This window comes from Sus scrofa, chromosome 9 (assembly GCF_000003025.6).
Source record: "Sus scrofa isolate TJ Tabasco breed Duroc chromosome 9, Sscrofa11.1, whole genome shotgun sequence".
Lineage (NCBI taxonomy): Eukaryota > Metazoa > Chordata > Mammalia > Artiodactyla > Suidae > Sus > Sus scrofa.
The window spans coordinates 52,555,391-52,572,650 of NC_010451.4; the positions used below are offsets into that span (position 1 = coordinate 52,555,391).

The window sequence follows — 17,260 nt, forward strand, 5'->3', positions numbered from 1 at the left end:
TACCATTCTTCTCACACCAAACTGTAAATGAGGCCAAGGCAGAAACCCCCATGCGTTTCCTGGGATGGCCCAGAGGAGGCCATGCTCTCTCCTGCTGGAGAGACCAGTCAGGGGGCCTCGGCAGAAGGGATGGTATTTTGAGCTTGATTCTGAAGGTTACTAGTAGGGGCAGGTAGAGACACAGGAACAGGCATTTCTGGTGGAAGGAGCAGCAGAAGCACAAGAAGCTGAGCTGGTGAGGGGTAGTGGAGATCCAAGAGGCCAGGGGCCACCTGCTCTCTGTCCCACCGCCACATTCTCCACCGAATCTTCCTAGGAGAAAGATTGAAAAGAGAGCTGAGGCCATACTGTGATGTGTTTTGGGCATTTATCTGATGATGTTGACTATTTCATCAGTATCCGGGAGTTTTCCCCAGAGTTCTCAGAATGACTGCCTTTAACGGGCCTTCTGGCCATGAAGAGATGCCCAGGAAAGGGGGCAGAAGCCATCCTGCAAAGGGGCTCCAGGGTATGTCTCTGATTCTGTGATCCCAGGGGCCTCTGACCTGGGGCCCTAGAAATAAAGGGTTACAATGCCAGCCGTTGGGTAGAGTTTCCAGGGTGGTGGACCTTTGACAACTTGAGCTCCTCAGAGTGTGTCAGTAGAGACTAGGTTGCTGGAGAGACAGCCTGGTCGCTGCTTGCCGCACTGCACCCCCTCACTGATCAGTGACTAATGTCCCCTGCAGAGGTCTGACACTGACTGGGCTCTGGTCCCTCTGCCTTATCACTGAAAATCTCCACCCAGAAAATTTTCTCTTACTATACAGTCCCTCCTCTGAATCATCTGTTCTCTTCCCAGCTGGGAAGGGCCTAGAGGCTCTGACACCCGACCACCTTCCCCAGTGGAGGGTGAGTGCAGACACTGGGCCTCCTCTGCCCACCTCCCCGTAGCTGGGTGAGTCTCAGCTGTGAGGGGAGCTGCAGGACAGGCCTAGGGGCTCCAAGGTCAGTCACAGGGAGAGGCAGTGGACAGCCAAACAGGCTGCCACACACTTGGATAGACCCATAATTGAGGTCTACAGTTCTGGCCAAGGTCACAAGGGGAGGGGTGGCTGAGAGGCTCAGAAGTGACGGAGTGGCATGAGTGTGAATCACAAGGTTTATCGCCCAGAAAGGGAACTCAAAATGAATGTCCCCTCCTGAGTGTGACATCGCCCCCCCCCCACCAGTCAGTGGTGTTCTGTTTCTCTTCACCTATCTGTGCTCTGTTCTTGTGTTCTTCACATCTTGGTCTCTCTGAAGCTCCTTATTTTTGCTTTCTTTCTTTTTCCTATCTCTGCTTCTCTGTATATGGTCTTCTGAGCAGAAAAAAAAAAAAAGTTAATTTTTTTTTTTAAACCCAGGTTGTCCAACAAGGGAGGAAGGGAAGCAGAAAAAAAGTCTGCTTGTCTTTTCTTGCGTCCTTTTGACAAAAAGAAATGAGCTTCGGCCTTATAGGGGAACATTAAGTTAGAAATGAGAGTAAAAATTACCAAGGAGGTTGTGGTCTTTATCCCAGGAGGTCTTTGAAAATGTTAGGGAAAAACTATTGGGCCAGTCCACATTAAGAAAATCTGTTTTGGAGTTCCCACTGTGGCTCAGTGGGTCAAGCACCTGACATAGTGTCCGTGAGGATGCGGGTTCAATCCCTGGCCTCACTCAGTGGGTTAAGGGTCTTGTGTTGCCACAAGCTGCGGTATAGGTCACAGGTGTGGTTCTGATTCAACCCTTAGCCTGGGAACTTCAATATGCTGCAGGTGCAGCCATAAAAAGAAAAAAAGAAAATCTGTCTTGAGATAAGGAGGAATAAAATGCAAGGTGTTGAAGCTCGCCTGCCCCAGGAGGCTTTCAAATCCTCACCAGAAATGTGAGGTAGGAGAGGTGGGGGTGGAGCCCTGGAAAAAAAAAACTGGGGCTTTGGCAATGGGTCTCCCCCTCTCTGCAGCTGGAGAGAAGGTGACTTTCAATTCTGCAAAGGGCTTCAGCCCAAATCCTGCCTCATGTAGGGCCAGGATGTGTGGGGTGCTCCTGGGTTAGCCCCACATATTCCTGCCCCAAACTGGACATTTTAGGCCAGCAAATTTGGGTGATGTAAGAAAACATGAAGGCAGAAATGTCAGAAGTAATTAAACCAAACGATGGCTTAAACCCCTGTAGAAATCAACACATCCGGTTTAATCACCTTCTTAAGCTAGCACAAGACTGCAATTCTATGGAGAGGGGTTCTTTATATCTTTGGATCGTTAACAAGAACTGCGTATCTTGAGCATGATTTGGGTTCAGATGCTCCTGGGGAGAGGTGATGAAGGTGGGGGTGGGGACTCAGAAAAGAAAAAAGAAATAATAAAATGGTATTTGAGATCATCTCTTGTCCCCGGCTCCCGGCTCTGTCCGCGCTCAGGGCGGCCCGCCCTCCCGGCACCAGGCAGAGGCACAGTGCTGAATGTGCTAAATTAGGCCATTAGAGAAATTCATTTCTCTTTATTAGTCTGTGTCAAATCCTTTTTATTAGTGGCTGGAAACGACCTCTCTTCTGCAGTAAAATGTCATGCCGGTTCACTCCTTTTATTTGTTCTGCACTGACGAGGCTCAAGCTCTCCCTGAATTAGTGCAGTGAGATTTATTTCCTCCAAATTTTGAACGGCTTAAGAGAGATTGGGGTGGTGGGGGCGGCCAGGGGGAGGTGACACGGGGAGAGGAGTGGAGAGAGATCAGGGAGGGAGAAGGTGAGCTCTTCTGGAGGTCAAATGTCCTCGGCCCTTTGGAAATAAATTCTAATGGCCATCTTTCATATCTTGTTCATCACCATCTGGGCCCTGGGGTCTGAGTTCCCACATTTCTGCTTGCAGCCTCTGAAGGGTACCGATCCACAGGGAGAGGTCTGTACAGTGGGAATAGGAACTCCTGAAATCTTTCTTTCCATCCCACACCTGGCTCAGACAAGGCCATTCATGTCCCATGTGGCTAAGACGCCCGGCTCTCATGGTCCCTGCTTCCACCCCACCCCTCCCCTCCCTACCCCAGCACTGCTGGAAAAGGACTCCTTGAGGGTGGCTTCCAGCATCCTCCCCAGCCTTATGGGGGGATGTTGGAGGGTAGCTTAGAAACATAAGTCAATGCTTAGGTAGGTGTGGGATGGGCAACTGGGGAAGGGGCTGGAAGCTGGACTGGGAACAGCCTTATGGAAGTCCATGGTGTAACTACAGCCACAGAACCCAGGTGAACCCTTGGGAAATGGAGCCTGTTTCTCAGGGGTGGTATAGAGCATCTCGGTGTTTCCCACACGCGAGGTAGCAGAAAGCAGGTAGCCATCTGGGTTGGTGGAGAAACCCAAATGGATAGAGCAGGGGGCCACGGCAGCCCCGATGACCCTGGCTAGAGTTTGTGTGAAAAGTTGTGGGTAAGCACAGATGTCATCTGGGCTCCTGGACTCAGGGATCCAGGGTTCAGGTGGGTGGAACCAGAGGCAAGAGTCTAGGGAGAGCAGGTATAAGAAGGGGGGGTTGGGGAGCTGAGAGTGCAGCAGGGAGCAGCTGGAGAGAGGTGCTACTCTGTGCTCCAAGGGTCCTTGCTTGACCTGGGGGGGAAGGATGGAAAGCACGTTTTCTTCTTCTGAGAGATTGCAGAAGCCGTAGAAAACACCCCCAGATATGCCTCCCCACCCACCCCTCACATACACATACACATATACACTCCAGGGAGATCTGACACAGTGAGAGGTTTATAAAACAGACGGATGGTAGAGATGTATAGAAGATGCACGCTGTCCCCCAGTGGTGATGACAATGCCTCCATCCTACCCCAATCCCTGAAAGCTCTGCTCTGTGTGAGACCTAGGATCTGATTACTGCTCATCTCTTCAACTTCGTCTCCCTACTTTCTCCCCCTGCCCACCTTGCTTCAGCCACATGCATCTGGATTTTGTTCCAGAAAAATTCAAACTCATTTTTATCTCATATGCTTTGCTTTCTCTCCTGTTTGGAATGCCCCTTAGATCTTTGCATGACTGCCTCCTCATCATTCAAGGCTTTACTCAAATGGCACCTCCTCAGAGTGGCCCTCCCTGACCACTTTTCTCCCAGGATGGACAAGGATAGTGGCAGAGGGAACCACCCTCCTCTCCCCACCCCACCTCCAGAACTAGTAGCTGGGAGACGCTGTCACCAGAGGCTCCCTCCTCTGCCATCCCATATGCCACTCATACTGTGTATATGGAATGTACAATCCTTGCACACACATTGCATACAGACAACACATAGCACATGCACACACCCTACATGCAATACAGGGCTTATGTGCACTGTATTCACAGCACACAAACTCTGCACCCCAGTTCCATATGTACAACCCATACGTGCTGAAGAGACACAACACCGTGAGTGCACGCTGAATAAAAACACCTAGGACAGCCTACTTACACAACATTCACCCTCACTCCCATTGACAGCCTCCATTCAACCCAGGTACACATGTGTGCACATGTGCAAACACACACACACACACACACACACCACAGCATCCTTTCTCCGTTCAACAGCTTCGTTCAGCCCAGCCTCCCTCCAACCCGTGAGAAAGGAACGCACAGTGACCAGCAGCCGTGGGGATGGGGAGGGGGGCTGCACCCCCACCACCTGGCACGATGCTGCGGATTATTAGTTCCTGGTAATTTAGTGCCCTTGTACAGAGTCGATTTGTGCCTTTCATTCCTAATTGATCTAGTGGCTGTTTAAATGGCAGCAGGCATCTGTTGAGAGTAGGAAGGTTCATAAGGAGCAATAATTCATAACACCGTCTGGAATTTGCCTTTCATGTCCCTCAGCTAAACCACTGCAGGGCTCTGCTTAAATCACAGCTACGGAGGCTTTCTTTGGTATTCCACTCAGGGCCAGGAGAATCTTGCATTAAACTGGGATCAGGTTAGATTAGACTATAATATGCTGCGGTATTAGTGGCTGCAAATGAAGACTTAGACTGGAGTTTAACCCCTTCACCTGGTTTTCTCTTTGTCTTCGGTGGATGGCTAAGGGAACCCATTGTTTTCCCACCAGCTTCCTGTGGGGACTGGATAGATTTTCTAACAATTTGGGGCAGTAGCTGGCCTATCCTCGGATATTGACCCTTTTATTCCTCCATTCTCTAACCCAGCCGGCAGCCTTGGGGCCCAGCTGTTTATGCATCAGCTCCCCAAACAAGAGTTGGGAAGACAGGGTCCAGGGGCTGCTCTTCCAAGCCAAGCAGCTCACCTGAAGCAGGCATTTAACCCTCCTCCTGCCCCACTGCCTCTGAGCCTGAGTAGATCCCAGTAGGTATGGGTTTGAGTGTGGACAGAGCCAGCTAAGCACATTCTGCCTGTTTGCCAAGCATTACTAGAATCTGAGGATGGGATAGGCTGGTAGGGGTTCCCCATCTGCCTGCAAACATGGGAGGATGTTCAGTCCTCCTTGCCATGTTTAGTCACAATCTACTGGAGGGAAGAAGCATGATCTGTTTTCAAGACTTACTCTACTTTCCAATTCAGTAGCCACTAGCTACATGTTGCTATTTAAATTAAAATTTGTTACAGTTAGACAAAATTAAAAATTCACTGTCCTAGACACAACAGCCATATTTTTTTTTCTTTCTTTTTTTTTTTTGGCCACCCCTTGGCATATGGAGTTCCCAGGCCAAGGATCAGATCTGAGCGGTAGTTGTGACCTAAGCCACAGCTGAGGATCCTTAACCCGCTATGCCGGGGTCAGGGATCGAACCTGAGTCCCAGCACTCCCAAGAGCCTGCCAAACCTGTTTTGCCACAGCAGGAACTCCACAACAGTCATATTTTAAATGTCCTTTGGCCTCATGTGGTTAGTGGCTACCATATTGGACAGCAGATATTGTAGAATATTTCCACCATGGCAGCAAAGTTCTGTTGGGCAATGCTGGCTAGAACATTGCCATTGGCAGAAGCCTGTGGGCCAGGCCCAACACACATACTTTCTTCTCTCCCAGCAAGCAGAACTTAATCAAAAAGAAAGGAGCTAGGTGTCGTGGTCCCAGGGGACTGAGGTGAGAAAGCAGAGAGGGACATGCTACTGTTTTGGGGAAATAGCAGTGGGAAAGAAGGGCTCCAGAGTCCAGTGTCAACACCCATGTAAATACATGTGCATGTGCTGGAGGAGTAGACATAGCTGTTCACTCATGCCATGGAGAGGTGGGGATTCGATGTACTTACATGAGCAGATAGGTGCATACACATAACATACACACATGTATATATTCAATAAATATGTATTAGGTTTCACTGCCCCTGCTAGACTCTGGACAGGCAGTGAGGACTAGGGGGAGCTTGCTTCCCACCCTTGGGTAGCTCACAGTCTAGTGAGGAAGGCAGATGGTAAAGCAGTCAAATCAGGGACATTTCAGCATTGCTTGGGGGAAGGGGCAGTCAGGGACACTTCCCAGAGATGGTGATGTCGAAGCCAAGACCATAGAGCAGCCAGGTAAGCACTTCAGCTTACTTGCATCATCACAGACCCACACTTACACCCTCACACCTCACACTCACATATGCTTCATTCACTAGTTCATTGTCAGTCACCGAATATTTATGAAGTGCCAGGCCATGAACATCATTGTATCTTTTGACCCTAAAGGTACAATGATCATTAGACAGGGGCAGCCTTGGAGGAAAATAGTGGACACATAATGATGCGAATAGTTATTTAAATTACAGTTGTGCTAAGTGCGTGATGATAGGGAGGTATTACCCGTGTAACTGGGGTGTCTGACATAAACTGTGTAGCCAAAAGATGCAGGGCAGGTGGAAATACCTGCCCACCAGATGTGCCCAGCACTCAGGTTCACACAGCCCCTCCCCCTGCATATATATGCAAACACACGGGTGCTGCCCTCAGCTGGCTCCACGCAACCAAGAGAGGGTCTGTGCCCAGTCACAAATGTTCATGTTTCCTTCCCAGACTGACCTTGAGCCAGAAGTGGACACCTAATTCTTTGCGTGATACCCAACATCCCTCACCAAAGAGCCCTGCAGTTTATCTGGACAAAGAGCAAAGTTAGGCTCCCAGTGGGGAGGAACAGAAGCCGCCGAGGCCCCAGAATTCTCTGTGCCAGGGCATGAAATGCTGCCACCTAGGCTGACTGTGGGGATGGGGTGCTTTCTCAGGGAGTGGGAGAAGAAGCGGCGGGAATGTGGGACGGGACCCGGTGGCTCCTGAGCCCCGAAGACGGCAGGTCTCTGAGTGCGCATGTGTGAGCTCTTGATGTCCCCGCAGGCACCCTCTTTTCCCGCTCCTGACGCTGCTGTTTGAGAAATGTGAACAGGCCACCCAGGGCTCTGAGTGCATCACCTCCGCCAGCTTTGATGTGGACATCGAGAATTTTGTCCACCAGCAGGAGCAGGAGCACAAACCCTTCTTCAGCGATGACCCAGAACTGGACAATCTGGTAAAGACCCACTGACCCCCACCCTTGCTAGGGTCTTCCTACCCTCTGATCCCCTCCAAATGCCCTAGAAACAATCCTTTCATTCATTCAACAAGGAAATTTGCATGCCCCCTTCCAGCAGCCGAGGACTGTTTCTAAGTCCCTTAAACCAAGCATTGCATGCTCAGTGCTGCCGCCAAGGCTCTCTCCTCCTCTGCCCCTGTGGCACCAGCATCTACTACCCCACCCTTGCAGTGCAGACGGGAACAAAGGAGGGTCATAGCATCCTGCATTCTGGGGGTGCCAGAGTCCTGGCACACTGGAAACTCTGTTTTAGGCTGCCCAGAGAGGAGCTGGTGGCCTCTGTGCTAGGGTGTGGAGGAGGAGGATGACAGGCATATTCAAGCACATCATTGGCCAGGAAGGCCTGGAGACACAGTCATGTTGAGAAGACCAGCCGATGTCCTGCCCATTTAGGGGGAAACAGTAGGTCAGGCTCCCAAATCTAGCTTGTCATCCAGATCATCACTACAGCTTTAAAAAGTACATACTCCTGGGCCCCACCACCTGGAAACTGTGATTCAGTAAGTTTGGGGCCCACGAATGTACATCTTTAAGGGTTTCCCAGGCGATTACAATCTTCAATCAGGCTTGGTAACCACTTGATGGGATGATATCTGAAATTCTCATCTAGCCCTGGGAATTCTGCTGAGAAAGAGAGTGGTAGAGAGGCTACATTCGTTCATCATGACGAACGGTCACCCTGGGATTATTAACCACAATTCCTGATTTTTCTGTGACTGGATTACCCAGATTATCCACAGTGAATTTGGAAGCTCTGAAAAACTCTCCTCCATAAATTGATTGATTTTTAGCACTGACCTCTTGCATCCAGAGTTTAGCCAGTACCTACTGCCTGAAGGGAAACAGAATTAGAAAAGCACATGTAACTTCGGAAAGGAAGGAAGAACACACACACACACACACACACACACACACACACACACACACAGAGCACACCTGCAGAACAGATTTAAATGACTTGACTATTATTCTGTGTTGTGAATTATCCACCCCACTGCTTCTCTTGAGAGTTGAATATGGTACTTTACAGAGTCCAGAAGAGCTACCAGGAGAGTCCACCCTGGCCTGGAAATTGGTGAAGTGTTATGAAGCGTTTAGAGGATAAGCACTTGCCATGGTCAGGAGCTTTAACGCAGGTTTCTTTCTTTCTTTCTTTGCTCTTTTGCTTTTTTAGGGCTGCATCCACAGCATATGAAGATTCCCAGGCTAGGGGTCGAATCGGAGCCACAGCTGCTGGCCTGCACCACAGCCACAGCAATGCAGGATCTGAGCCGCATCTGCGACCTACACTACATCTCGTGACAACGCCAGATCTTTAACCCACTGAGTGAGGCCAGGGATTGAACCCACATCCTCATGGATACTAGTCGGATTCATTTCCGCTGAGCCACAACAGGAACTCCTCATGCAGGTTTCTGAGAGATAGATGTGCCTCTGCTCAGCCCTGGCCCTCCCCCTCCCCTGGTGGACCTGAGCTGCCGTACTTCCCGGGAGCCCAGACCATGGTCTCCCAGGTCCCCTGGGAGAGCTGACCCAGTGCAGGCTCTCCAATGAGTAGAATGATAAGTGCAGGCTGGCCTGGCCAGGCCCTGCTGTTCAGCTGGTCGGCGTCTCAGGATTGCAGTTGTGGCAGGTCTCTAGAAGCTAATCCTGCAGCAGCCATGCAGCCAGGAGGTGAGGTAGCCATTTCTTCAAGAGCTGGAATGGGCACCTCCCTCACTGGGCCCCAAAAGAACCTAAATTGGTAGGAAATACCTAAAATAGGCTGCATAATACGAAAGAATTTGAACCTTCTTCCAAGGTAGGAGTCCTGGGGAAACAAACCTTGCAGTCCTTGCCCACCAACACCTGCCAGGTGAACAAAGGAAGAGCCACCCAGGACAGCTTCTAGTCTAGTCCAGCCTGGAAAAGACCAAATAGTGGCTACCTCCCCACTTTCCCAGACAAGGCCGCCTGCATCTCCTGGGGTTCTGCTCACTCAGAGACTCTGATTCCTTCATTCAATCCAACAAGACTCCATTAACATCTGCTACATGTCACGCTTGACCTGGGGACGTGGGTGTTGTAGGAGCTGCCCCAGGCCCCTGGCGGCTGGTCTTCTGTCTCAGGTGACTGGGCTTGGAGTGGTCCACTGGCGGAGTAAGCCTTGCGTAGCCTACCCCTTGTGTGGACCTGATTCACCCAGAGGAGTTGGCCAGTCAATGACTGATTGATTGATTGTCTAAATGGAGGCAGTGGAAGGAGTGGAGGACCCGAGTCTGGCTGCACGCCTTACCCTCTGGGTGACTTTGATGACTCCTTTGAAGCTCGGTTTCCTTGTCTGTAGAGCCAATATGCCTATCTCCTGTGACTGTCATAAAAATTTAATGAGATGGCTTATAGAACTAAATGGCATTTAAAAATGCGTGGCATCCAGAAGGTTAAAGTCAAATGCAGTGTCTCTAAGGCAAGGCATCCCAGCCACCTCACCTCACCTCCAGGTCATCAAATAGACTGTGTGGCGGGGAGTGTGAAACTTTACCAGGGGGTCAGGCAGTGCCCTTTGCCACTGCATTTGTCATCCTGTGTCAGGAGGGGGGAGATGAAGAGGCCAGCCACAGGAGCCATCATTAGAACAAGAATCATGCAACCAGCACAGCCGAGATGCACATAATTAGAAATTAGAAAAAGGTCAGATCGCGTCATTATCAGCTCAATCAGCTGCCGAGTGCCACAGCCAGTTAATTTGGCATCTGTATTTTTTACAACCCCGCACACGTAGCCCAACGGACTGTAACTCTTTATCCGGACAGATATACTGCGCAGCGGAGCAGGGACATAAAATGAGACCCCAAGCAAATGAGCTGAGATAATTGAGAGATTTATTTTATATATATGTGTGTGTCAAGGCGGCTTTCCTTTGCCCTTGAATATTGACTTTCACAGACGGGATTGTCAGGAGGACACTAGGGTCCCCCCAAACTTTGTCCCATCCTGGCCCTGGAACAGCACTCTAGTCCTGCCTTCTCCCCAGTCCCACCAGGCCCATGACTGGGACTGGATGTGGGCCCTCCCCCTCCAGCTGGTCCCCCTCCTCCCCTCCAAGCAAATCAAAGTTGTGTCTATCTTCCCTTCCTCCAATAGCCTCCCAGACAAGTTCCCAGGGGAGTGGCTGACTAAGCTCTCCCGAGCAGCTCCCACTCCTACGTTTCTGAGGGAACTTCCCTTCCTGGTTAGCCAGCTGCTCCCACAGCACCCCTGCTGGAAGAGAAATGCAGAATCACAAAACGCTGGTAGGGGAACTACAGTTGTAGAGAACAGCACGTCCGTTTCATAGATGGGGACACTGAAGTCTGGAGAAGGGAAATGACTTGTCAGCATCCAGATCTGTGGGCTCTTTGCTCTGCATCACCCACTAATAAAGCCCTTGTGTATAAGAGTACCACCCTCAGCTCTCCTCTGTGCCCACCACGCTCTCTGGCCCTCTCCCTGTCCCCATTTCCACCCCCATGCTCCTTGGTTAGCACCCCCGGGGACACCCTCACTCCAATTCCCACACTCCCCCCTCCCCACCACGCAATGCTCACCAGGCCTCTGTCACCTGGCCGACTGATCCCCTGCTTAGGCCCAGCAGCCTCTGACTGGCAGTTGGTGCAGTTTGTAAAATTTGCAAGTTCCCCAAACCCCTTTGAAAGGTAAAAGCTTTTTGTTTTATAAAATTTGATTTACGGGCCCCCAGTGCAGGGCCGAGGTTTTATATATTATGCAAGATTTCAAACCGAGGCTGTAAAACGTACGGTTTCAGTTTCATGCATGGAATTTTTTTATGTGTAAATTTTTTAACATTTATGGGGCACGTTTTAATGAGACTCTGGTGTGGCTCCAGGGACAGATTATAGCTGCCTGACCGCAAAGCCAGCTCCAAAATGGGGCCCCCAGGCCCCTGGGCCCACGCAGATGAGGCAGGGCCACAGGCCAGAGGCTGTGAATAAGGAGGCATGGGAAGAAGCCCGGCAGGAGCCGTGGGCCCACAGAGACCACAGGCCAGCTGCCTTCAGAGGGTCATTCCCTTCAGCCTTCCTTCCAGACCCTCTTCGCCTAGATGGGAGCTGAAGATCCCATAAGACACCATAGGCCACGGAAAGGAAATAATCAAAGCCAGTGACAATTAACATTTACAATGGACTTACAGGGTGTCAGGTGCCATTCCAAATACTTCACATGTATTATCTTATTTAATCCTCTTTTCAAACCCACAAGGTACACATTATTATTATTCCCATTTTAAGATGAGGAGATTGAGATGCAAGGAGGAATCGCCAGCTCCGGACCACACAGCTGGTCCGTGAGTCAAATACAGGCATGGAGCCTGGGCCTATGTACAGCAGTTACACTGCCCAAGAGGAAGACTTTCTTAGTGCTTCCTAGGCACTTGCCTTTAGTTATCTTCTGGCCAAATCTCATTTCATCCTCAGTATGGCTCTGGGGGAGTTGTGTTCCTGTCCTGTTTTGCAAATGACACTGAAGTGCAGAGATTGTGTGAATTGTCCAGAGTGTCCCAGTAGGTGGAAGGCCCAAGACTCAGCCTCCAAACCCCACTGTTCTCTGGCACCCATCTCTGCTGTTCAATTCTCGCAATAGCTCTCTGAGGAGGTTATCGTTATACCCATTTCACAGAGGGGGGAATCAAAGACTGAGAGCCTTATGGCCAATGGGATTTGCACAGGGTAGTTCTAACTCCTGAAGCTCACCTTTTTCCCCTGAACCACAGTGCTCCTCTGAACTCTGAGGACATGGGAGGGGAAGCGCCACATTATGACTTGAGCTTAGGTAACATCCTACATGGTGGCTTCCATGAGTGTTTATTCTTTCCCCAGTCCCCTGGTGGTCTCCAGTCCCTGGCTTTCACCTTCCTTCCATGTTCCAGGCCTTGTTCCCATGATCCCACCCTTCCAACTGCTCAGGCTGGACTGGGCTGGTCTGATCTGGAAAAATTCTCCATTTAATTTTAGCTTTGGCTGCCCTAGTGACCCACAAGAAACGTCAGAGCACTTCATCTCTAAAGGAGGAGGAATATTCCAGCTCCCCCAGTGCAGAAGAAGAAATGGAAGGAATCTGCCCTCCAGGGCAAAGCTTCCTCTCTAATTGCTACATGGAATTTAGTGGGTTCCTAGTCTCAGAGCCTCGATCTCCTCATCTCTAGGAGAGTGATACCATTGCTTGTGTGGCCCCATGTTTATGAGACTCAAATGAGGTAATAAGAGAGAAGCATTTTGCAAATTTTAAAGTGCTATGTGTAGAAATGTTTTGAAAGGCAAAGATTTATTACCATCAAATGAAGGGGCTACAATCCTACAAGACAGGCCACTTTCCAGAAAAGTGCTCAATGGTGGGAGGAGAGGCGAGTTAGCCTTAAGAATTGACGTATAAAAAATAGCTACTCTAGGAGTTCCCTTCATTGCTCAGCAGTTAATGATCCCGCCTAGGATCCATAAGGATGCAGGTTCGATCCCTGGCCTCGATCAGCGGGTTAAGGATCTAGTGTTGCCATGAGCTATGGTGTAGGTTGGCGGCTGCCGCTCTGATTCAACCCCTAGCCTGGGAACTTCCCTATGCTGTAAATGCAGCCCTAAAAATAAAAAAATAAAAAAATAATAGCTGCTCTGTGCCCAGGACATATGTGTACATTACCTTTTCTCAATTTTCACCACAACTCTGCCATGTAAGTATTTTTTATCAGCTTACATTTCACAGATAGTTAAACAACTTGTCCAGAATACCCAGGCAGGAAATAATAGATTTGGGACATCACGCCATGCAACTTCCCAGATGATGAGAGGCCCCTAGTCCTGTGGACTTTTCTGAGGCTGGTGGGGCTTGTGCACTGTGATATGAGACTAAAGTGGAAGTTTGCTTTTGTGAAGGGTGTTTCTTAGAAGAAGAGGGCTGCTGCTTTATTCTGAAAGAGAAGGGAGGGAGAGAAGTTGAAAGATGAAGCAAAACTTGGAGAAAAGAAATGAAGGATCCATTCATCACATTCTGTGAAAATCTTAAATTAAATAGAATTGTTATTGCACTAGAAGATTTGGAATAACATTTTACATGGCATGGATCACTTAGGAAAATGGTTTAATTATTAAATCAGTTTTATTCTGATTTAGAGGCAAAAACTCAAAATTGCAAAATAAAAAAGATAGTGAATGATTTGCTAAACATAAATATAAAAGAAAAAACTGGGAATGATTATTTTTCCACTATCTGAAAATGGAATGGCAATAGAAAAGTCAACAGGATATTCAAAATCATTAAAAGAGTTCACAAAAATTTATATGCATTTGGTTCCCTGCAGTTTATAATGTACTTTTACATTATTATCTCCTTTAGCCCTTATCAGATCATGTGACTTAGAGATGAGGAAAACTGAGGCTCAGGGAAGTGATGGAATTAGCCCAATTTCACCCAATTTGTAAACAGTAGGCCTATACTCAAATCCAGACTCTGACAGTAAATCCCACAGGCTTTCTGCTGTGCCAGGCAGCTGCCCCATATTAATGGCATTGCCCTTTTTTTTTTTTCTCTAATATTGAATAGGTCCTACATATTCATTGCCCTGGAATACCATTATGATTTACTCTACACTCTTAAATCTTTAAACCAAGTCTGTTCTCTCATAAAAAAGTAATCCTTCAACTGTGCTTTATGAGACCAAAAAATAGGTCCACTCTTGGCCACTATGCACCAGATCTAATTTAAACACATTGCATGTGTATTTCATTTGAGCAGAGCTTTTTTGTTTGTTTGTTTGTTTGTTTGTTTGGATTTTCAGGGTCAATCCATGGCATATGGAAGTTACAAGGCTAGGGGTAGAATTGGAGCTGCAGCTGCTGGCCTATACCACAGCCACAGCAACATGGGATCCAAGCCGCATCTGCGACCTACATCACAGCTCATGGCTATGCCAGATTCTTAATCCACTGAGTGGGGACAGGAATCCCAAAACCTCATGGATACTAGTTGGGTTCATTACTGTTCAGCCATAATGGGGGCTCCTTAGACTTTACTTTTTATTTTATTTTACTTAGTTATATTTTCTGATTCCTTTTATACAGTAAGTATTTATTGGCTATATTTTTAAAATAAATGGATAGATATGCACACTTTTCTGTGTGTGTGGATATGTATGTGTATGTACTCATGAAAATATTTGAAAATGAATAAATAAAACATTGGTAGAAAATTAAGAAGGGTCCAGTAAAGGAAAGCTCAGATAAAGAAGGAAATAAGAAATGAAAGGAGGGAAGGGAGAGAGGGAGGGAAGAAGGAAGGAAGGAAAAAAGAAGAAAGGTTTAAGGAATTAGGATTATTTCATCTGGAGAAGACAAAGCTAATAGGGCAGCTTACTCAAGTCATAGGCCTTGTCCAGTGTTTGGCATATCATGGGACAATATTTGTTGAATGGATAATATTAAGTTTAGGGAGATTATATTGGTGGAGCACTGGATGTCCCTGATGCCTGCAGAAGGCTGAGTAAGCACTTTATATTTGGGCTGGAGAGATGTCAGTAAGTGTTAGGAAATGCTCAGCAGATTGAGAGAACATAGAGACTGCTCTGACTGGGGAGCCTCCAAGGAGAAGATGCAGCCATGTGTCTGGGAGAGTCTGGGCCATTTGCTTACCTAGAGGCTGGCCTAGATCATCTCACATGGCCTCTCTTAGCACCATCAGTGAACCAAGGGTGGAAGTCCTTGTGCTGTTCAGAGAATTGGAAAACAGAAGACACCAGATGGTCCAATCCTCTCTTTTTACACCTGGGGAAGCAGATACCCTCATTGGAGAGGTATTCTGACTCCTGGGGGTCAGGGCAGAGCAGCTGAAGGGTGAAACCTTGCCAGGGAAGGTTCTGGAAATCCTAACCTTTATCTTCCCCAAAGCTGTTTGGTTTTTCCTAAAGCATGCACCCTTTTAATCACCGTTTTTTTTTTTCTGTATAAATTCTGAGAGCCCGCATGGCTGGTGAAGCAACACAGGCAACCTGGCTTCGTGTCCCAGCTCTGTCACTTACCAACTGGGTGACTTTAAGCAAGTAAAATTTATATTTCTTGCCTTCATTTCCTTCAACTGTAAAACATGGGCAACAATGATATCTACTTGCAGAGGTGGTTATGTGGAATAAATAAAGGCATATGATGGATTGAACATAGTACCTGAGATATATTACAAATGAGAAATATTTGGGTAGTACTATCAATCAATCAGTGAGTGTTTATTAAACACCTTATGTTTGTGCTAATTAATCTTAGAGACATAAACCCAGATCTCTAGGGCTAAAGTCAAGTTGAGAATTTAGGCAAGAGTAAATAACTTGTTCATTACCTGACTCCATTTTTTGGTCCAAATAATCCAAACAAAAGTCCCTCTTCTGCTCTGTGTTGGGGACAACACAGTCTCCTTTAGTCTCAGCCCCATGGAGGGGGCATTTCCTGAGGACAAGACCCTGTGATTGATCCCCACCTGAAAATTGATGCTTTCTGTCTTTGAGTGACACTTAGTCTAATTCAGCCCTCCAAGAGCCTTTAATTAGTAGAGCACAGTCCCCGCCCATCAGACAATCCAAAGGCCAACATGGAAGCTGCTTGGTTGCTCTGGACTTGAAATGCAAATGAAGCTCAGAGAGGGGTGTGGCCCTGGCTTCTAGCCACAGCTCCACAGCCCGATGGTTGGGGTTCTCTGGGAGAGATGCTCTTTTTTGTCTTCCTGGGCACCAGGATGCTGGTCCACAGAGCTGGTAGAGTAAGACTAAAGACGGATGACTATACATTGCTTATGTCAACATAAATAGTCTCGGCAGGCAAGCCCCCACCCTTTTTATCACTTTTTATTTGGCTGTAACTAGATTCACATGCAGTTGTAAGAATTAATACAGAGCAGTCCGATTCCCTTCTTGCATAACTAGGGTACTATTTCACAACCAGGAAATGACAATGATATGATCTACTGACCTTATTCAGACTCCACCAGTTTTACATGCACGTGTGTGTGTGTGTGTGTGTGTGTGTGTGTGTGTGTGTGTGTGCTTAGTTCTGTGCTATTTTATCACGTGTGCATTCATGAAAAAACTGTGATAGTCAAGATACAGAAGAGTTCCTTCCTCTCTCCCTCTCCCCGAACCTCCTGGCAACCACTAATTTGTCTCCATCTCTATAATTTAGTCATTTCAAGAATGTTATATAAATGGGACTACCGGAGTTCCCATCGTGGCTCAGTGGTTAATGAGTCCAACTAGGAACCATGAGGTTGCGGGTTTGATCCCTGGTCTCCTTCAGTGGGTTAAGGATCCAGTGTTGCTGTGAGCTGTGGTGTAGGTCGCCCACGAGGCTCGGATCAGGCATTGCTGTGGCTCTGGCATAGGCCGGTGGCTACAGCTCCAATTAGACCCCTAGCCTGGGAACCTCCATATGCCACGGAAAAGACCAAAAAAAAAAAAGGGGGATTACCCATTGTGGCTCAGTGATAACAAACCCGACTAGCATCCATGAGGACGTGGGTTCCATCCCTGGCCTCACTCAGTGGGTTAAGGATCAGTCGTTGCCATGAGTTGTGGTGTAGTTTGCAGAATAAGCTCAGATCTGACATTATTGCAACTGTGTCGTAGGCTGGCAGCTGCAGCTCCAATTTGACCCCTAGCCTGGGAACTTTGATGCCACAGGTTCAGCCAAAAAAAAAGAAGTTATATAAATGGCATCATACAGTATATA

The 17,260-nt window shown here is 48.1% G+C and overlaps 1 protein-coding gene across 6 annotated transcripts in view; it reads left to right on the plus strand.

The window, feature by feature from the left end:
* The window catches only part of PKNOX2 (PBX/knotted 1 homeobox 2), a 305,484-nt gene that overhangs the window by 252,369 nt on the left and 35,855 nt on the right, over positions 1 to 17,260 (plus strand). For all 6 annotated transcript variants that reach the window (XM_021063089.1, XM_021063090.1, XM_021063088.1 and 3 more), the window contains one exon: positions 7,292 to 7,463. In XM_021063089.1, the coding sequence (XP_020918748.1) occupies positions 7,292 to 7,463 (172 nt within the window). The remainder of the gene's footprint in view (positions 1 to 7,291; positions 7,464 to 17,260) is intronic.